The sequence below is a fragment of the Pseudopodoces humilis genome, chromosome 9 (assembly GCF_049639895.1).
Source record: "Pseudopodoces humilis isolate 2021_Gansu_Grassland_sample_001 chromosome 9, ASM4963989v1, whole genome shotgun sequence".
In the NCBI taxonomy this organism is placed as follows: domain Eukaryota; kingdom Metazoa; phylum Chordata; class Aves; order Passeriformes; family Paridae; genus Pseudopodoces; species Pseudopodoces humilis.
This window is the reverse complement of record NC_142208.1, coordinates 13,640,409-13,662,856: the sequence shown is the minus strand read 5'-3', so window position 1 is coordinate 13,662,856 and position 22,448 is coordinate 13,640,409. Positions and strand designations below refer to the sequence as shown.

The following is a 22,448-nucleotide window of genomic DNA, read 5'->3' as shown; positions in this document are numbered from 1 at the left end:
TATGTATACGTGAAATCAATGGAGGAGGGTAAAGTAACAATATACATATGTGTGTATGGGAACAATTCACCTTACGAGTCACCTGCATTTACCTTGCACAGCGTAAATACTAAAATTAACTTTGCTGGTTTAGAGAACGTGGCAAGAGGTGTAATAATATTCCTAGCACTGACAGATAATGGAAAAGTTGACAAGACAAATAGCAACTTGGGTGCTATTTACATACAAGGCAAAGAAGACAAGAAATCGCTGATATAAAAGGATACTGGTTATTGTCATGTGATAAATTGTGAGCTAAAATTGTACTACATGACATGAAAGAGAATGTGGTTTGCCATCATCTGAATCAGGCAAGCTGCTCTTTAAGGCAGTCCAAAGCCACAGTGTTTGTTGGAATTCTGGGAAGGAACACAGAAGGGTGGGTAGGACTTCTGAAACCGCAAAGTGCCTTTAAATATCAATAGCAACCTCCAAAAATGCTCTAAATCAATCACTAAGAAGTAGAGGACTACAAATAATACTGTATGTTGAAACATTAAGGCACTTCATGCATTCACATGCATTACTCATTTAAATGGATTAGAAAAATTCTAATTCTGGACTAATACTGGACTAATTTGACAAGCTATTTGCCAAAAATATTTATCTATAGAAAAAAAATGCATATTAAACATATTTTAATGTTTTATAATAAATTTTAATTTACTAATACAGATATTATTGTTTCCTTAATTACAACACTGAGATATACAGGAACAAATTTTAAGGTAGCTGGAGTATTAAGAAGAAAATAAAGAGGAATTTTTACCAGTCCCCCAAGGATGAAGAAGACCATGAAAAGGCGACCAAGGGTTGTTTTTGCATAAACATCTCCGTAGCCAACAGTGGACATTGTAACCATCAGCAAATAAACACATTCCCAATATGTTAGCGGTTGATTATTTTGGAAATTTTCCCATGGATCCCCTGAGTTCTCCACCTACAATGTAGAAGAAAACATATAATGAATTCTATTAATTATAATTATCTCTAATTAACCCCAAATTCACTCTACTCATACATGTATGTGCCCCTGTGTGCGTATAGATATATCATTTGGCATACAATACGAACTCTGAATCCTTTCCTGTATTTTATTTTGATCAAATACAGAACCTGACCCTGTGCCAAATAGAGCACTGCAGTTCTTTTGCCAATATACACAGCCTTGCTACTCAGATAATTTATGGGAAGTATCTTTTCCAGGCACCACTAAATAATGTAACTTACTCATGTAGTTAGGTAAGTTCATTTAATAAAAATGTGTTCAGAATATTTTCAGAGTAAATCTTACTTTTAATGCAATTATACTCCTCAATGTTTTTGTTTTAAAAGACTCTGTAGCTATTGAAGGCATTACTGGCACCTTTAGTGGTATGCTACTATTTTTTCAAAAAGCCAGCCACTGTTGAGACAAAATTATAAATTTGTCAGTGGGAAAGGAGTAGGCAATTTAAAAATTGTTCCATGGTAAAAAGCTGAAGTTTGAGTATTCCTACAGTAGAATAGAAAAGCTTTTGTTAAAAAACAAAGGAAAAAAAAATTCCAAATCCTAGAAAATAGCAATCCCTTGGTCTTGTTGTAATATTTAAGGGGTATTGTGCTCTGTATGTTCAAAAATAGAAAAAGGTATTGTTTCCAGATAGAAGTGCTACATTGGCCGAGAGGAGTGTAAAAGTCCATGAATGATAAATATATCATAAATTAAAACATTCAGAATCCCTGTGCAGCTTTAAGGGCGAGCTGAAGAAGCAAGAAAAGGAGGAGTCTGGATTTAATCCTCCGAGGCTGGATGGAGCTGTGTGGAGCCAGCCAAGCGGCTCCGGAGTGCCGGGGGCTCCTTCGGGGAGTTCCCTGGCGAACACCGCCACCTGCTGCCCAGCCCGGCCCCGCCGTGCCCCCCAGCCCGGGGATGCCCAAAACACCGCCCCAGATCCGGGGGACAGAGAGCACAACGAGCCCCGGGGAGCCGGGGGAGAGCAGAACGAGCCCTGGGGAGACAGAGGAGAGGAGAACGAGCCCTGGGGAGCCGGGGGAGAGGAGAACGAGCCCTGGGGAGACAGAGGAGAGGAGAACGAGCCCTGGGGAGACAGAGGAGAGGAGAACGAGCCCTGGGGAGCCGCAGGAGAGGAGAACGAGCCCCGGGGAGACAGAGGAGAGCAGAACGAGCCCTGGGGAGCCGGCATGGCTGCACTGCAGAGCCCCGATGGGGACGGCAAAAGCAGCTCAGAGAGCCCGAGCTCCGCCGGAAAAACTCAATCCAGCCTTTTCAGGGGTACTCACCAAATGTATGAACCCAGCTGCTGTCAGCCACGTGCTGATAAATATAGAGCACAGATTCACTAGCTTGATGGAATTACTGGAAATAAACAAAGCAAACAGGAACTTAGACTAGAATTTGTCACGCTTTTTTTTTATAGGTACCTCTGTACAACTGCATACTTTCGAGTCAAGAACATGATGATTATTTCCCAAAAGAAACTTATTTCAAAAATTTATTCAAAACTTTATGTGTAATATGTATTGTGTTTCCTTTGAAGAGCTCACATTTTCATAATGTAGAAGAATTGAGACTCCTCAGTTCAAAGAGAAAGTCCCGAGGTATGAGAGCAGAAAGACAAATAGAAACCCTGGCTACATCAGCAGTCAGAAACAAACTAACAGAAACAAATAATGCTTTTTCCCAGGTAATTTGGTTTGCCTCTCAGTACACTCACTTCATTTTTCACTGATATACACTCAGAATTATTCACATGTAAATACATAAAAAAAATACGTGACAAAATTGTGATTCCCAAATTAAAGAACTAAGGTATTTTTCAGCTCCTGTGTGAAGTCCTAGGTATTTTTCATATTATTCTGCTTCCATTAACTCCTATGGACCTCTTTATGGAAAATTCAAAATTAGAGTATTTAATACTTCCCATTTTTCTCTAAAAAAAAGAAAAAAGTATAATTTAAACCTACCAAAAACTCTGCAAATATATTTTAGTCACACTGAATAGTATTTTCCCTACTGTAGCAAGAAGTGATTTTTAAGCAAGGACCTCACTCAGTTCAGCAGGAAAATACCATATTTAAAATCTTCTGTAAGAAATACAAATAAAACATGCTCCCTCTCTTCTCACAAAAGTCACTGTCCTAAGAAGGATATTCAACAAAAACACAAGGAACTGCAGTCCATGTATGACTGTATTTAAACAATCTTACCCATTCATGGTTTTGAAAATATTTATAAGAAGACATAACACCTCAGAAAAAAACCCCTACAATTATCCTTAAAGCAAAACATTAAAAAATATAAAAATTGGGCAAAATTCACTACCAGTGTTAGCAGTAGTAGTTTTGTGGTAGAATTAATCGATGTCTCTGTTTATAACTATTTTGAGGACAATAAAGATGCATTTTTTTCCACACAAAATTTGGAAAAGAACCTGCAAAATTAACCAGAACAGCTCCTTTAAAAGTATTTTTTAAAGTTTCAGTTAGTGGACATAGGGGGTACAAGAAACAGAATATGACTGGGTAATATGTCAGATGATGAAATGAATACTGTACTCAAAATAATATATCAGCAGCCTTGTCTTTAGTGTTCACCAACATCACACATTCCCTATTGCTCTCCTTCTTAAACTATGGTTAAGTCCCTATTTTCTTAGTGAAAATGTTCATTTATAGCATAGGACCCTAAGCAATGGGTTCCTAGATTAAACAAAATCATAGGAGTGATGCTGATGCAATGCTCCTTTATGAAAGGCTGAGCATCATCCTTCACCTGAACTTAGAAAACAAGATGTTCCTGACAAAAAAAATAAATAAATGAAGTGTCTGTTGGTCTCTTCATATTACTGTATTACCCATTAATAGTAACTATTTACATTACCTGTTGGATACATTTCATTTTTGGAGATTTATTAAACACTATACCTTGTCTGTCCTCTGTGAAATACTCCCTGTGTTTCTGCCAGAGTCTAAATATAGATGAAGGATTAGTCATAAACATTTTCCCCCTCTTTAAGCTCTTTCCAACATCTGTGCAAAATCCCTTACTGTGAGCCCTGACTAAGCCTCTGCAGTTTTTTTTAGAAAATATCAGAAAACAATGAAGGAGAGAAATTTTTCAACTGAAAACAGTAGAATTCAATTTCATAAAACACGGGACAAAAATCTTAAATATGTTTAATTTCAAATTAGGGAAACAAACGGGTCCTTGGCAGAGTACAGTCTTTTAAGTGCCACTGTAAAATTTTGTGTAGTCTTACAAGATCTTTTCAAATATATTTAGCTTTTATTTCAGGCATTCTAATAATCACCTAACACTTTGCTAGTCTCTTTACTGACTGTGTTTTTGCATTGTGCAGCTTCTTTCACTGGATTTCACTTTTTGGAATGGCCCTTCTGCTCACTCTGGAAAGAAATGATGTTCCTTTAATCCTTATATCTCAGTCAATAATTCCAGGAGTAATTTTCATTTATAGGTTACAGCAAATGTTTTTCTTTACTGGAGAAAAGAGAAAAGGAGGAGAAAACTTCTCTGCATCTGCACTAAATATCAAAAACACAGCCGTGCCCGGGATACCCTATCATCTTCTCATCTTCTCAGTTGTTAAGTGTTATTAATGCCAAATGCACTGGAATGCCTAGGTCAAATTCGTTCCATACCTTTTTCATATAAATACATATCACCTCAAATGGAGAACACTTTCCTATTGCTGAATTTTTAAGTAATAAGAAGTACTTTTTTTTCCCCTACTATAATTTCACAGCTAGTAATAATATACTGAAATTTACTACCCAAATCCAACAATTCAAGTTCTGTCATTGGTTCTTCGACTTGATGTTCATAAAAATCCTAAGATGTTGAAAATTTCAATAATATCTTAAAAGTGGACTGAAAAACATTATAATATCTTAATTCCAGAAGATTTTTAACCACTCTTGAGCAAAATAATACTGCAGTAGTGGGCCAAAAGCATACAATACAGTATGTTGAAGTATTAATAATGGTTTAAGGGCACAGTATGTAACTGATATCACTGACTGAATTTAGGAAAGTAAATTTTACATAAATAACACTAGATTTGTTGAGACTACTAGTTTAACTGCTCTAACTTGTACAAAATATCTCAAGATTCTCCATTAATCACAAGGGCTCAGCATGCTTTATTTTTTTAGGAAGCGAAATAATTCAGAACCAGAGCTCTCAGTTAAGGAGTATTCTTGTACTGTAATAGATGTGTGTGCAGCACATGAACTGCAGTTCTGATGGTGCTTCAGAACACACTGAAAATACAAAAATTTCTCATTGAAGGTTGCAGTACCAGTTAGAAACTAATTTTCTAGCTTGTTGTTTTCTATAAACTAAACTCATGCAAGACATTAAAAGAAACCCCGAGCAGTCACACATCAAATTTATGTCAGGTATAACTAGAAACTTTTCTAAAACAAATTTCATTCTGTTAATTTGTTTTAATTTGACACATCCACAAAACAAAACAAACAAACAAACAAAAAAAGACGTTTTCGGAACATTGCTGACGCTCCAAGTGATTTAGTTCATTTCAGGTTATTAAGACAAAAAAGAGAGCAGACGTGACTTTCTGTTGCATTACCAGGAACAAGGAGAGACATAAAAACCTGTTTTGAGGTGGTGACCATTTTTCATTCAAATAATTGATGTTAGTGATGAATTGCTAGGAATGAATTAACTGGCTAAACTGAAACACTCATATAAGAAAGTTTTGCTCTACAGGCTTTCACTAATTAACATTTGAGGTTTATAGATATTTTGGCACCCGAATAAACAATCACAGAGATGATGATATCTAACATAAGAGTAAATTCTGCACCAGAGAAAGGCCATTTCAATGAACTGGTCAATCTTAAACAAGCTCTAAATGTGTACCTTGAATGTGATTAACGCACATTTATGGATCTGGAATTTCCCAAATCCCTCACTGATGAAGGGGATATTAGCTTTTATCCAGAATCCTTTGAGTTTATGGGGTTTCTCCACTTACAGCAACTTATTGTGGCAGGGTTGTTCTGTATGTTAAATCTTATTCTCCTTTTCCATACTGAGCATTCTGAGCTATGGAGCTTCACCTTGCATTCTTTGATGTCTCTGTTTGACCAGAACTGGCTTCCTTCCAGTAACACAACTAGGGACAGACAGTGTGAGTGTTTTACAGTACAGAGAATAGTTTCAAGGTTAAGGGTTGAAGAAACAGCTGTTTACTGTGAGTGTGTTCAAATTCCCATTGCTACAAATTATCACAGCAAGAAATGGATTTATCTGCATATAAATCCCTCACACATCTACAGCAACTGGTGCAGGGAGGAGAGGTTTTCAAAATGCAACTGATTTTACAGTAATTATTGGAAGCTGGGTTCCATTCTTCCCCTGGAGAATTTTAGAGAATGATGAAAAACAGTATGTCTTCAACTGCAAAGCATGGGAAGGTTTCTCTTAATTTCCTTCAAAATGATCTTTTGTCCAAAATTGTGCTTTTCCTGCACAACTTTCATGTATTAATAGGCCAAAGAACCAGTAAGCCAGAAGGTTAATTGGAATATTTTAATTATTATATGGAAGATATACTAAGGATAATGAACACAATATAAAGAGGCTCAGTGTAATTTTTAATATGTTTTTGATGTGAAAAACGATGCTCAGTACAAAAAAAAAACCTGGAAGAGCCACAATGAGAATTTCTCAAAATACCTTTTAACTGTATTCTTTTGAATGAGTTTTGATTTCAGTTTTTTTCAAGAGAGAAGAACATGGACTGCTTATATGGAAAGAAAAAATGTTTAATCAGTTCAAAGCTATGTAATTCATTCTGCTTAGAATTTATCAACACATAACCTTGCTCAATATTTCAAATATAACAATGCATCAATTCAAATGATCACATAGCAAAAGCTGCTGTCACTGACAAATCAGTAAAGAGCAGAAAAGGGTTTAAAGAACAGATAACAAGCAATTTTTTTTCCCAGAAAATAAAATAATATATTACTAAGGCCCCAAATCTAAACCATTTACATTCTCTCACCAATGCAACTAAATCAGCATGTAAGAAAAAGTCTTACCTTGTTTTAAGTATATTCAGAAACTGCAAGATTTCTGAGAACTGGATCAGTCTAAGGGCTCTTAAAAACCTTAAACCTGCAGTAAAAGAAAACGGTTATAGTAAAGGACAATTCAAATTGTAACAGCATATTAAAATGACAGCAATCAATTAAATCAACATAGGTAACATACAAAAAGTCAAATACCTTTGAAATGTTCTTCCATTTTTAATAGTGCAAGGATCCTTAACAAGTATGTTTCGAATTGTTTTAAATTTATTTCCCTAATAACAGATTTATCCTACCAGAAAGCCTTACTTTATATAGGAAATAATGGGAGGAGACACACAGGCTGAAAGCTAAGGGGGAAAAACCTCACTGAGGTTTCTGTTGGGAGCTGCAGTGCACATGTCCTCCTCTTTCAGGCTGTCAAAGACACAGGCAGGTCTGAAACATCTCAGTCCTCCAAGCTCCAGTGTTGCTTAGTGAGAAATAACAGATCATGGGCAAGAAATCTGATAACCTGGATAAAGCATACTGTATATGCCTGATTAAATTTGGTAAATCTTAATGACGTAAAATCTTTCATAGCAATAATGCTCCCTGTCGCCACTCTAATTTCAAAAAACTCAAGCAGGAAAACAGAGAAATTGTACTTTTTCTCTTAAAAATGACAAATTTATTATAATTCTTACCATCAGTCTATAACTATAGGAATACATTACATAGCAACAATTTTTTTAAAAGTATTTTTACAATGAAATAGCATTTTTATGTTGAAATCAGATTGCGTGCATAGCAATTCCCAGATAACTACAAAGTCAGTGATACAAAGAGAGTGTGTGCAAGAGAAACTAATCAAGAAGATTAAGGGCTTAAATTATTAAAATAGTCTTATGCTGATAGTAAGTGATTTGGCTGCAGATCTTTGGCATATGAATAAAAGTACACTCTGTACTGTACATATGCACAGCTTATAAAATTAAAGTAAAGCTTGAAGGGTCATTTTTATTAGAGAGTACAGGAGCTACATAAAAGTTGTGTAACATGGTATTGCAGCTGTTACAGGAAGGTCTAGAGCAGTTTCATCTCATACATTCTCTTTATTGACATCTATTTTACCCAACTCCAATGCAACAGACTACTTTTTATTTCTAGAAACTTAAGGAAATACTGACCCTGGCAAACATATAAACCTGGTCACAACTTTCATCATCTCACTGGAGTAAGAGGTTCCCTTCAAGCACAAAGGTGCACGTGGCAAGATGTGTTTAAAGCAAGAAGTTTGTCCTTCAATATTCTTGGAAAGTTGTTAAATAAAATATTTGTTATATTTTGCCTTGTTAAGACTCCTAAGTAGTGCTAAAGTACACTCCTGTACTTTATATGGATATAAAGTTTCTTTTAATTACTAACTGTGGGGAACTCTGAAAATTAATCACAACTTGCTAAATGGATTCAAGGACCTAAATGAAAAGCAATAAAATGAAGCTTAATAATACTAAATGTCAGATCCATTTGCAATTAGAGAATGATGACTTTGGATCATATTGATGAAACTGTGGGAGACACACCCCTCTGTTCCAATTCCAGTAGTTACCACAGTTACTACTCCTATTGAAAAAAATGTGGTTAGACAGGGAAGGACCAGATCCTTACTAGCAATCACAAATTTTCCAGCTTTTTCCTCCAGCTGCTTTCCTCACTCTGCTCCCTGTGAACTTTTATGAAAAATGGCTGGGGTGAAAAAAAATCCTGCCTCAAATGTTTTGCACTGCATCTGAAGCTAATGATAAGACCAAGTTAACCATTGCTATGTTTCAAAAAGAAACTTGAGAAACATCTAAGTTAGCAATAAAACTTATATCTCCAAACCATTATAAGGGTTAAGTTACATTTTAATTGCTGAGACATCAAATGATGGAAGAAAAATATTATGCGTTCAATGTATTTTTTGTGGAAAAAGAAAATCCTTATAGGTAAAGTTCTGCATTTTCTGCAGCACACATAATTTTAAAAAACTTTCTTCAGATAATAGAAATAGGTAAAAAAATAATAAAAAAAAATCACCAGAGAGTTTTCTTGGACAGTTTAACTACAGAATAGAACAGGTCTTCAATTATAAAAGCCAAAGGAATTGTTGCATTGCAAATTAATTATTTCCAGTATCCTGAAGTTTCCTAGGCACAAACAGATCTGCTATTATATTCCTATATGTATTTCATTTTATGTGATTTTCATGCAATAGTTTGGGTAGGGAGGAATTTTCAAGGTCATCTTCCTGCGATAAGCAGCTAGATCAGGATGCTCAGAACCCTGTCTTGTCTGACCTTGAATGTTTCCAAGGTTGGGGCACCTACTGCCTCTCTGGGCAACCTGTTCCAGTGTTTCATCATGCTTATTGTAAAAAAAATCCTTATCAGTATTCTAAACAGCCCTCTATTATATAGAAACCACTACCCTTTCTTCTATTGAAGCAGGTTCTGTTAAGTCTGCTCCCTTCAGATACTGAAAAAGGCCACAATAAGGTCTCCCCAAATCCCTCTTTCCTCCAGGCTGAACATCTCCAATTTTCTCAGCCTTTCTTCACAGACAGGTCTTGCATCCCCTTTTTTGTGCTGAGGACCCAGAGCTGGACACAGTGCTGCAGGTGGGGATCACAAGAATGGAGAGAAGGGTAGAATTTTCTCCCGTGCCCTGCTGCCCACACTGCTTTGATGCAGCCCAGTACACAACTGGCTTCCAGGGCTGCAAATTCCCATTGCTGGCTCACATCCAGCTTTTCATCTACAAGCACTCCCAAACCCTCTGCAGGGACTGCTCTCAATCCCTTGCTCACCCAGCTTGTGTTGACACTGGGGGTGGCCCCAACCCAGGCACAGGACCTGTGCTTGGCCTTGCTGAGCCTGAGGATGTACCCACAGACCCACTTCTCAAACTTGTCCAGGTCCTCCTGGATGGCTTCCCATCCCTCCAGGCACATCAACTGCCCCACTCAGCTGGGCGTTTTCTGCTCACTTGCTGAGGGTGCACTCAAACCCACTGTTGCACAACTGAGATGATGATACCTCTTTCAGGTCTACCACCGTGCCAAGAATAGAAATGGTTGATGTTTGCTTATGTATCAAAAATAGAAAGGAAAATTCAGTAATAGGAGCACTAACAAAAATTCCTCCTTTCCCAAAGCTGTTTCAGCTACATATACATGTACATATAAATGTGTACAGATCTCTTTTCTTAGCAATATTTAGGAATGTGTTTTATAAAAGTGGAGAAGAGTAATTTATTTTTCTGTGAAATACCTACAAAACTGTTCTACATTTAAATTATATAATCAGGAGTTGAGATAGGGTAAGTTTCTTACAGATTACAGTGAGGTCCATTCTAATTTCATGGACCCTGTCTGCTAAAGTTAATTGTGAACTGCTAAACAGAATGCTCAGGAAGCACTTGCTACTTTCTCTCCATCAAGTAACTTATCCTTTTCTAGGCAAAGAGTTTTACATTGGAATTTTCTTACAGGATCTGACTAGAATAGGATATAATCTGCTATACTAAAAATTATTAAAAGAAAAAAAAAAGTACCAGATTATTTAGTTTATCAAAAAAATCTTCCTAATAAGAGAAAAAACATAGATAATATAAAAGAAGGATCTCTTGAGTTTCTCAGGCTCCTGCTTCTAAATGGATCACTAAAATACACTTAGGAATCGGAGTTTATCTCAGCAACAATACCCAGGACAAAGCTAAGATACTCACAGATATCAAGACCAGAAAAACCTTTTATGATTATAAACCAAATTCCTTAAACAATGAGACAATGTTTTTTGGTCAATAGTTTCTGCCTCTAGTACAACATTCTGAGTTGTAGGTATGATGATTCAAATTAACATTCAACTCTACCACAGGATTATTTTCTAACTGCAAAAATTTTTCTTTAGATATTGTGTTGCTTGTGAAGCAAACAGATAATTTTCAAAATACACCGGAAATGTAAAATATGTGTGTAAAACTATTTCATATCATGGTGTTCAACCTAGAATCTGTAAAAAAATCTGTAAAAAATGGTCACTAGGAGAGGCCGCATCGTGGCAAAACCCCCTGAAATCAGTTTTAGAGAAATCGCTTATCTGTTCAATAGGAAGCAATATGCAATGCTGAACTACCAGGCTACATCTAGAATACAGCAGGAGTACTTTTTTCCTGACTCTTTACTAAGGAGCCCACAAAATGGATGGATTCTTTAGAAAAGAATAGTGATCCTGACATGGCAAATAAACTATGTGGCAGTAGAAATGCAATTGCAGTAGAAAATTATTTTATCTATAAAGTTTACAGCAAAGTAAACAGTATTATTTACAGCTTTATATGACTTTACAGGCAATGGGCTATTTTCCTCTCTTTCATACAGTTTTTTTCCATTGGATTAATATACAGAAGCAACCAGGATTAGTTATAGGCTGCAAACCCCACCCCCCCTGTCCCATCACCCCCCCCCAAAAAAAGGAAATGTACCATTTAAAATCTTTGAAGGAAAAGGTGAGGAAATCATGACAACTATACTTATTTTAATGAGATTCTAATCAATAGAAACAGGAACTGGGATATTTCTTCATTCAACATGAGACATTCAATCAACAAGAACAGCACCAAGCATTACATTGTTTCTCACCAATGAGATAAGTAATCCCTTTCTTACTGCCTTAGGCTGTTTATTATTTCTCTGATAGACAATTGTAGACCCAAAATATTGGTGTAAGGGTTCAATATAGAGATTCTGTTTGCCACTTCTATTCCTGAGAAACAATTCACCCATTCATCAGAACAACATCTTCATCAAACTTATCAACAGCTACTTCTACCCTAGATTTCATTAAGACTACATGGTTTACTGAAGTCTGAAAAAAAAACCCAGAATCCATATTTAGGAACCTTTTTTGAGACACAGAATAGAGGGATAATTTTTAAGATGCAAAATAATCCAGTTTTGAACATCTTCGAAGTGCAGCAGAGTTATCTGAGGTCTTACTCCCTGTAGATAGGCTTGAAAATGAAAGCTCAAAGAAAAAAGACAAGAAGAAATAGAATGGGAGGAAAAGGATGTGTCATTCCTTGGAAGCAACCCAGACGAAATATTTTTATACATTTCTCCACCTCTGTTATACAAGTGGGGAGAACAGCCTGCAGCACAAAAACAAAAAACAAAAAAAATCAATGCTCTATGACCAAGACAATAAAACCACAATCAAGTTTAGAATCTACATATATTGCTTTCAAAGAATGCTGTATCGAAGATTCATTAATACGTCTCTCTGCTGCACACTCCTTCATCTTGCTATTACATCTTTGAAATAATGACAGTACTTTCAAACAAAATTTCTTGGTAACACCAACACTGCAGAATATTATAATCCATCCTTCAATAAAGACTGGATTATTTGGTTCTAGGTGAACAATGAACCCCTTTTCTGGAGAGACAGGAGTACATTGCAGCATGTAAGTTTGGGAAAGAATTCTTTCTACAAAGCAACTGAAATACTGCAGTTTTAAAGTCAAGAAATGAAACAGAATATGTTTTTCATCAGATACAGTAATATTAGCACCAGAGACAGCATAACAAACTACAATTCTGAAGAAAAAGTTGAGTTGGACCTTACCCCAGTATGAGCCAACCCTGTAACAAGACACCAAGGAGTTTTGCAAAGTGCGTTGCTCTTCTTTTTCGGGGATATTATGTCCAGGTTTGACACGATATCCATTTTTGAACAATTCTCCGTGAGATTTTTTACGCCTTCTAGTACTTTTGTACGTTTCTGTACGTGTGCCTCCAGAAGGGTTGTGGTAGACTAAAATCTTGCTGGGAATCATGACTGTGTATCTTCAGCTCCAGGAGCACTGAAGTAAGGACTGTGATCCAGTCTTCAGTCACAGCGTTCACTAACAGTGAAGACGGGCATATATCCACCCTTCCTTATGCTAACTCAGTATCAACACACAGAGACAGCTCTGAGTTCTTTCTTTAACAGAACTTCTCTTTGGGAGCAGATTTAACTGGACACAGGATTAAGTTCCCCTTTACTGATTGTTATCAAAAATAATTCAGTATAATCTCGTCCATTTCCGTTAGCTTGAAACAAACAGAATGAATTCAAATACAAAACCCAGCTTGACAAAACAGACTAAGAGTACCACAAACTGGATGGGCAAAACAAATCACAGAAGCAGGCAGGCAGTGCAGATGCTCCTCTGATCCGTGATGTATTAGAGCTTAAAAACCATCTTCTATCCGGATATTACCACATAAGCTTCTTTCAGATACATCAAAGAACCACACCCATTGATTCAAAACCCACAAACATGATGCTGTTCACTTGGAATGAACAGGTACACTCACAAAGAATATAGTTCTGACAATTCATGTACATAAAGGGAATTGTTTACAGTGTATTAGTTCCTTTGGCAAGTTCACGTCTGTTTTCCAGTTAAAGCTAGTACGCAGAAGGCAGAGTTCACATAATCAGCCAACTCTTACAGGATTTATCCCAGATGAAATTAAAAAACCTCCAACAAATAAACACAACGACCCTTCCTCCAATCCCAGTTAATGACAGCTACCTTACTGAAGGAAAAAAGAGTTCAAAACAAAACAATTTAGCCATCAAGCAAGAGCATGAATAACAGAATCCACAGCTGTCTCAAGCAGACTTGCTCTATGAATAGTCACAAAACTGGAGTTTTGTTCAGTCAACTAACACCTCATTCAATTGGATAAAGCTCTTCAAATTAAAAGTAATCATGATCTTCCATTACATATGATAGATTTTCTTCATGAATTTTCCTGCTTTGAGCATAATACACAAATTTCATTGTGAAAAGTATCTTCATTTTGAGGAACATACTTATAATTCCTTTTTCCTTTTTTTCCCCCTTGTTTTTTGGCCTCAGAAGACCCACAAATATACCAATGCCATCTGGAGTACAATGCAAAGCAGACACAAAAATAGGCTGCACCATGTGCTTATATGAAATACACAGGATTTCAAAGCATTTTGGAAATGTTATTAAGGAGTGGACTGCCAAATATAAAGGGGATTGTAGTACACACAAATTTCAAATTATAATTTACGTGCAGATAGTGAAAGAATCCATTGCATGGAGTCCTTTGCATTGGAACCTTTAACACTACATTCTCACAAAAAACCTGGTTACATTCCCGCCGGTCACAACAGCCAAGTTAGTTGAGTCCATAGGGATGAGTTTTATCTCTGCAAGCTGACAAACATCCTTGATGTACCTGTGAGCACTTGAATCCTTCCTCTCAAACTAAAAAGATTTGAACAGAGTAGTACTTAGCTGTGTTACTAATCACATCTCGTACAGCTCAAGCTGAATGCACGTCCCACTTACTTTATGCCATATAAGGCATGCTATTGTCCTTTCCGTATTTCCTCTTGACTACTATTATAATCTTGTTATTTTCCAATTTTAAACCTATCATTAGTGTACTTCATACTTAGTACAGCAAATGTTTGGGTGTAGAATCCATTTACCTTGAAAGCCTGGAACGTCTCTAAAGGAAAACAGGACCAAAGTAATAAATAGCAAGAGCCAAGCTGTTTAGTTTACATAACCTATTATTTTGGTTTTAACAATTTGACAGTATTCTTTTAACTCCTCAGCTTCCTGGGATAGCCAGAATTTTATCAATTTTCTTCAGTGCATTGCTTAATCTGTTGCATTCATCAAAATTTGAAAACATAAATTAAATGACACAAACTAGGATCAAATCTAAAATAAACCTGCTAAACAAGTTTAAAAAAAAGGTATATAAATTTGAGCAGCAGCAGGATGATGGCATATTGTGCTGGGAAGTACTCTTCAACATCACAGCCAGCCACACAAAGCTGATAGTACTACTTTCCTGTGCAGACATTTCTGCTTTCCAAATGAATATATTTTTAGTATTTTGTTCTACAACCTGATTACCCAAGACAGTTCCTTGATTTCAGTGACATTACAGTTCCAGATCATCTATAACACTGATCTATTACTTGGCCAATTTTTTTTTATTTTTTTTTTTATATTGGATGTAAAATTAGATTGCAGACAACTGTTCTCTGTAGACTAATTTTTTTTCAGTTATCCAGAAAAATAACTTTTAGGAATTCTAGCTCAGATGAGCATCTGAGTAAAAGTCTGGAGTCCAATTAAGCAAGTGAAGGTGGTGCCATCAGTAGAATATCACTGTTTCCTACCCCTGTGAAGGACACGGTCCTTGGCCTCTTGGTCTGAGGTAGACCTAAAACTCCTAAGCCCTCTGTACCAGCAGTACCTGAAATGTCTGCAGCCTGCTCTGAAGTATTTAATCCAAGCTAATCAACAAACATTCTGTTATAAAGATCTTTAGAATGACTTTTAACAACCTATTTTACCTTCAATTATTCCTATCTACTTACAAGTGAAGTTTTTCATATTTTCTACAGAAGCATCCCCTTGAAGGACATCACTCACTCCATGACCCTCCTTGAACTTTTCATAGAAAGAGATTTACATACTTATAGAAGTACTGCTATAATTAAATGACAACTTTCTTCCAAAGTCCATCCAAATGTGAAGCTATTAAACTTAAAAATGCAGGAGAAGAAAGCAAGACTTGTCAGCAGCTAAGCTCCACTTTACCTTTGGCCATGCAGGGACTTGCTATATCATCTTGAAGGAGAGCAAGGGAAGATTAGATCCTGCCTTGGAAAAGCAATGTAGTGGGTAGAAGTGGGTACCAAATTATTGTCCTTTGCTGTGCTTTTGTAGGATACTATTTGCTTACAGTTATGCACAAAAGCACAACCTGCAAAAAACCACAAAACACAAGGAAATCTGCCAAGGAGAAACCTGCTGTATAGAAAAATAACTGTGTTATATCCTGTGACTATTCTCCCCTTGAAAATTCATTTTTAATTTAATTTAAAATAAGTGAACACAGAATTTTCCACATGCTACCTTTCCTCTTTTAAATTGCTACTTCTGAAATGAAAATGTAAAAGGCATTTGCTGTACACAAAATGGTCCATAAAATTTTCATTGCTTCTGTTTCAAAAATGGTAAAAGTATTATTCATATAAAAGAAAAAAATAACTTGCTGTTTCTGAATATAAAAATTCTACAGGTTGGTCAACAACTACTTTTTATTACAGCTTTGTAGCAATGTCTATGGAATACGACAAAACCAGAATAATGCTTATTCTGCCAAGAATTTGCCACTCATTAATCTCACTAAATTATTTAGAAGGTAATGTTACAAACCAGTCCTGAGTTCCTAAGAAAAAATATGTAGCTGCATTATTTATTTTTTTATCTCCTAGTCTCAAAGTCTTAAGCTATTAAACCATTTCCAGAAAGGCTGGCATTAGCAAGAACAAAACCAGTCACTTGATGTTGTAAACATTAACTTTCCTGCTTTACACCACTTCAGGCAACAACTATGTCATATTCCATAAACCAAGCAGAGATACAGCCAGTAGTAAATGAAAAGCAGACCTTTACATAAAACCAGAGAGTATTAACTTGTAAACATTTTATATTACAAAGGAAGTGTTATCCCACCAAAGTGAGATTCGTGCCATTTTTAACAAAAGGCTGAAACCATGAAGGGAAGAATAACCACTATTCATATTTACCTAGTGGATAAAAGAGAGTTAAGAAGGCAAAGAATTTATTCAGCTCTCACTTTTCTATTTTTTTTAATCTTACATTTGTGTAATCCTTTCCAGATACTGCGAGTCCATATTTAAAATAGATGGAATATATGCCCTTTTTAATTCTTTAATTTGGGGAGAGAAATATTAATTGTACACTTTACTGATGGTGCATCTAAAACCAAAATGATCCTTCAAATAAAAGGTTACACCTCAGCAAGCTAACCTTGCAAAGAGGCTTGCACAGAAGGTTGGAAATTTGGGGGCTGCTTTCTAAAGTGACCATTACAACCCAAAATAAAGAGACTTCCCTTCCTGAAAATTGACAAGTTAGCATCTTATATAATTTTCCATGGCATTCATCAGGAACAAATTGCAGTAAAATCAGGAATATGCTATTCCGAGAGGCTGTAACCATAGGGCAGAACAAATGATAAGAACAAAGGCAAAGGAAGGGCAAAGGCCAGATCTAAAGCCTGACTCATGCTGCAGGAGGTTGATTTAAAAAAAGACTTTCAATTCTGCCAGTCTTTGCTCCCGTGAGTCACAAGGCACAGGCCATAACTGCCAAAGAAACAATAAGCATACTATAAAACAGGGCTTGAAAAGGAGTCAAGTATTTCACTTCCAATCAACTGGTATGATATAAAGCATCCTATTCAGGAAGCCACTTTAGCCTCTGAGTTGCACAAAGAAATTAGTTAAAGAATGGATATTAGCAGATACATACAGATAAATTAATTATGAGAAATCAGTTATGAAAATGAAACACCACAAAATTCTGTATGAATGTGATTATGATCCAGGTGCAAAAAGCTTTAGCTCCATTCTCTGACCAGATGGATGACAAATATTCAAAAAATATTTATGTTTGTCCTGATGAAGCAATAGCCTTTTACTTAGTGTACAGAATGATTCCTTGCACATTGTGTAAATTTATACTGTACCAACAATAAACAGAGTATTTCAGACCAGCTGTAGGATTAAGAATTCAGTCATAAAATTCCACATAAATCAAAGATTATGGTGTTTTAACTACTTTTTGCAAACACAGCTGTTGCATAGCTCCATACCCCACATTTCAGCATCCCTTATTTCACCCCAATGCAGTACTAAAAAATAATCTTCATCTCTTCAGTACTGCATCATGTTGAAATACAAGGTCTGAGAACTGCAAGTGTCAATTCATCACTAAGACTGAGTCAAGAATAAAACCAGTAAAGGAAGTAGCATTTAAAACTCTTCTCTTCAAATTCACATCAGATAGGAAAATCTGTGATCTACCTACTGGGAAGAAAATTCTCACATTTTCAAGTGTACAGAAATGCTTTCCCTTAAAAGCCAATGTTACCCAATAAATAAGAGAAGACAGTGAAATTTTTATGCACTATCAGAGTAGAGTCAGTACCTAGTAAAGTAGGTATCTGAAATTTTCCTAGAAGAGCCTATTCCTCAAATCTATGTATCATTGGCTATTTTCCACTGAATGCAGCATATTTCTTACAGCATCTGCTCCAAATGCAATGATATATAATCTTCTCTAGATTAATTTCCCAGGTAAGAGTGAACATGAAAGAATTCAGATGGTATTTCCAGATGTCTCTGCTTTTACGGTGCTGACATCTACATTTTGCCCACAATAGAAAGTGAAACAACACAGAAAAAAACAAGTATGGAATTTAACAAATAACAAAAAACCCAAACCTTTGATGCTTTTGCTTTACAAAGCATCCCACTGCATTTGAAATTATATTCACAATAATTTACATGTAGAAACTCATATGCTCATTGACTGCCACACCACCATGACATATATTGCCTGCATACTAGCCACTATGAAAATAACTTTTTCTTCGGAGTTAGCATTGTCCCAACCACATACTGGTTGTTAAGAAACACTTCATTAACTATGCTTTAATAAGTATTGAAATTTGAAATAATTAAATTGCATAAAAGTATATTTAAATTATATATCTACAATACAAATTTTAATATTTATTTATAAAGTTACCTTAATTTTTACTTACATAATTAACTAATCACTTATGTTCGTAATTAAAAATTGAACTTTTACACCTATTACTTACAGCAGCCTTAATATACATCAGTAAGAACCCCTGCAGGACTTAGGAGTTTTTGGTATCAGGGAGGATGAGTGTTGAATAGGAAAGATTTGCAAAGTTTGCATCAATAACAATAACAATAACAATAACAATAACAATAACAATAACAATAATAATAATAGTAATAATAGTAATAATAATAATAATAATAATAATTTGTGGAATATATTCAAACCATATTTTATTTTATTTTATTTTATTTTATTTTATTTTATTTTATTTTATTTTATTTTATTTTATATTTAATATATATTATTTTATATTTATCCTGCTGTGATTTCTTTCTTCTGCTGTCACAATACTGCAAACATTACATGCTTGAATTTCATGGGCTCCCTTGACTAACTTCAGGGAAAAGCATCCCAGAACAGAATTAAGTAAAACTGAGCAAACTGTTAAAATGTGAAAACTTCACTTTCAGCACACAGTCTCACTGCTCTATTTGGCTAGTAATATTCCATCTAGCTCTCAGCAAAACAAGAGCTTTTTCTGGGCTCTGCAGGTATGACCCACACCCCCAAGTGTGGTGTCAGCTGAAATTACTCCCTATTTTCAGGGAAATGCCTCTCTGAATGGCCAAGGGGCTGCAGTGTGGATGAGGGAGACTGGCATTAACTGCTGGCTGCACAGTGCCTGGAAAGCGCCAGTGTGGCTCTCTAGGGCACCATGAGCTCACCCATACACAAAAACTCCTTCAGTTTTGTTGGAAAATGATCCACACAGCGTTGGGCTGATCAAAATAAAACAACCAGCAATTTTGAAGACAATAAAGCTGAGAGATATTTTATACTGAGAAGCAGAGTAACTAGCTGATAATGGAGAACTAACAACTGGAGAGTTTTGAGTACCTCAGAAATTTCAAAAGCATTTTGCTCTCAGTCATCTATGCTTGTAAGGGACTACAACAATTTACTTGTGATGATGAAGATTACAGTCACTTGATATCCCGACTTTCATAGAAACCTCTTCAAACTGAACTTCACACTTAATATACAACAGATTCATTTCAGCTAAACATCCACAGTGGTGCTACAATATTGCTGTTTTAAATAAAACCAGCACTCCTTGAAGGATAATGCTTAACAAAATGCTGTGTACTAAACCTGTCTATGTAGCACATGTCCATGTGCCTTACTTCATAAGAGTAAGTGATTTTAAAAGATAGCAAAATAATTTCCCTGTATAAATCACCTATAACTGCAACAAGAAAATGGCTTTAGAAAGAAAGTTTTACAGCAGTTTTACTTATGTAGAAGCCCTAATATTTCTAAGTTTTAACACTGTATTTAAATGAAAAGATTAATTATTCTGTTTTTTTATTTGCCACTTGTTATATACTTACTAGCAATAAACAAAAGAAATCATAAAGTTAAAAAGGCTGGTTTTCCAATATTCAGCTTTCGAATCAAAGTTGCATCTAGGGAGATATCATAGGAAAACCTGCTTCTGGTAAATGCCTGTGCAATTTTGAAGACAAGTTAAGCTTAGATAGCTGAAACCTAAAATATCATGAAAATGTAATTTTTTTTCACTTCATATCCCTTTACACATATCAAAGCAGAGAAGATCACTAGATAGATGTAGAGAAAAATCTTTAATAACTATATACAATTCATAAACACAACGCACTGACTTTTTCAAGAACAATTAAAAACTAAATGCCTGAATGAAACAAAAATGCACTCCCAAGTTTAGTAGCAGCTTCTTTAATACTGTTCCAAATTAATGAGTTCCCTGAGCAGAAGAAACTAACAAAAGCAACAAAAAAGTTTACAAAGCATGAAGATCTAAAGAACATGTAAATCCTGGCCTCTGAGAATTTGAGCTTTATTGGCAAACTTTCTGGAAATCCATTAGGTGAGCCACTGCAGTGCAAGTAGCTATGGAGGAGTCAGTAACTTCAGAGACATTTTTGTGCAGAAATATGTCCTTCATTTCATAGCTTGCTCTGCTATGTTTCTATTTTCATTCAGAATTTGAGATAATACGATAATAAACACTGCTGAAGGTGGTAACAAGGTTAATGAAGGCTAAATGTCTGCAGGTCACCAGTGAATCAAGTGCAAGCCCTGTATAATGTAAGAATGTAAATACAGAAGTACTAGAGAATGCTAAGCATTCAAAAATTGATGTGAAACAAGTGGCAAAATGTGACAAGCCATGAAGGATACTTTTCTCTTGACTTAAGTCAATATTGTATGAAACTGCCAGATGGTATAAATATCTTGTAATTCAAAACCTCAGAAAAAGCCTTAAATATTTCAGCTGTAAGAACACTTCCCAAAATTTCCTTTTCTATGTGCCGTCTGATTTTGTATAGCAAAATACTGCAACTGTAAAAACAGAATAGTGGGTAAATTAACAGACTTTCAGCCATCCAACCATTAATTCTGAAATGTCACATGAGCAGGAAGGTTTAAACTTAACAGATTCACAGAATATTCTGAGATGGAAGGGGCCCACGAGGATCAAGTGCTACTCTTAGGTAGACAGCCCATACAGGGACAAACCCCACAACCTTGGTGTTACCAGCAGCAGGCTCTGACCAGCTGCTTTTCTCATATTCATACCTGGAACACTGAAGCACAAGAAGTCATTTTACCTAATCCCAATGGGGTTTGGGCCTCTCAGGTGATGGTCAGGCAGTGCATGTAAATAATCTTATTAATGAAGTTTTCCCTTTTGAATGTGGAATTATAGCAAGAGTGAAAAATCTTAATCAAATTCTCTCTTATCTTTTCTTAGCTTCATATATATAAAGTGGAGTGAAAGAATTGCCAAAAGATAACTGGAAGCATATGAATGATCCAGGTTAAATAAACCTCCAGTCTCAGGTGAGTACACAAGTTCCATCAGAGCCCTTTGATATTCAGAAAAAACAGACACAAAAGAACTTTCCCAACTCTCATATGGAATTCTCAACTTCTAATTATTCTAGTGAAAGCCCAACTATCTTTGCATCAATTTATATCAATTTCAGTCTCAACAGGATTTGCTTTTGATTAATTCAGTCTTGCAAAAAAGTCAGGAGGAACACAGATATGCAGTTTGGGGTTTTTAATTACTTAAACTGAATAATGCATCTTTCCTTAATTCGACATAAACCCAGAGTCACGCACCACAGAGCACACTAGACAACTGGTGCCGAATTAATGAGAACTACACGGACATTGCAGTACATTTGGTCCAGGGCTTAGAAGATAAAATAGTTCCTTTGAGCAATGTTACAGAAATTAGAAATGCAAAGTGAGTTAAAGATCAAAAACAGTAACCAGAAATCATAGACCTCATGTTAAAAATGCTGAAATATAAACTGTCATGTTCTAGGTATAAGGACTCCTAGTTTTGGATTTATGTTGATAGCAATTATATTACTTATAAAGTTGCTTGTAAACAAGCATTCAAAATTCAAAGTTGAGAAGATCCTACTCAGCAACAAACTTACTCAGATTCAAAATATTTAAAAACACAGTCAAAAAAATGAATGAAATGAGTTATCATGGGAGTAACTACTGGATAATGG

General features: G+C 35.7%; 1 protein-coding gene across 23 annotated transcripts in view; it reads right to left on the bottom strand.

The window, feature by feature from the left end:
* KCNMA1 (potassium calcium-activated channel subfamily M alpha 1) overlaps positions 1–22,448 on the bottom strand; it is a 438,076-nt gene that overhangs the window by 153,799 nt on the left and 261,829 nt on the right. For all 23 annotated transcript variants that reach the window (XM_088059361.1, XM_088059362.1, XM_088059363.1 and 20 more), the window contains 3 exons: positions 7,132–7,207; positions 2,323–2,398; positions 809–979 (listed from right to left, as the gene is read on the bottom strand). In XM_088059361.1, coding sequence (XP_087915487.1) covers positions 809–979; positions 2,323–2,398; positions 7,132–7,207 — 323 coding nt within the window. The remainder of the gene's footprint in view (positions 1–808; positions 980–2,322; positions 2,399–7,131; positions 7,208–22,448) is intronic.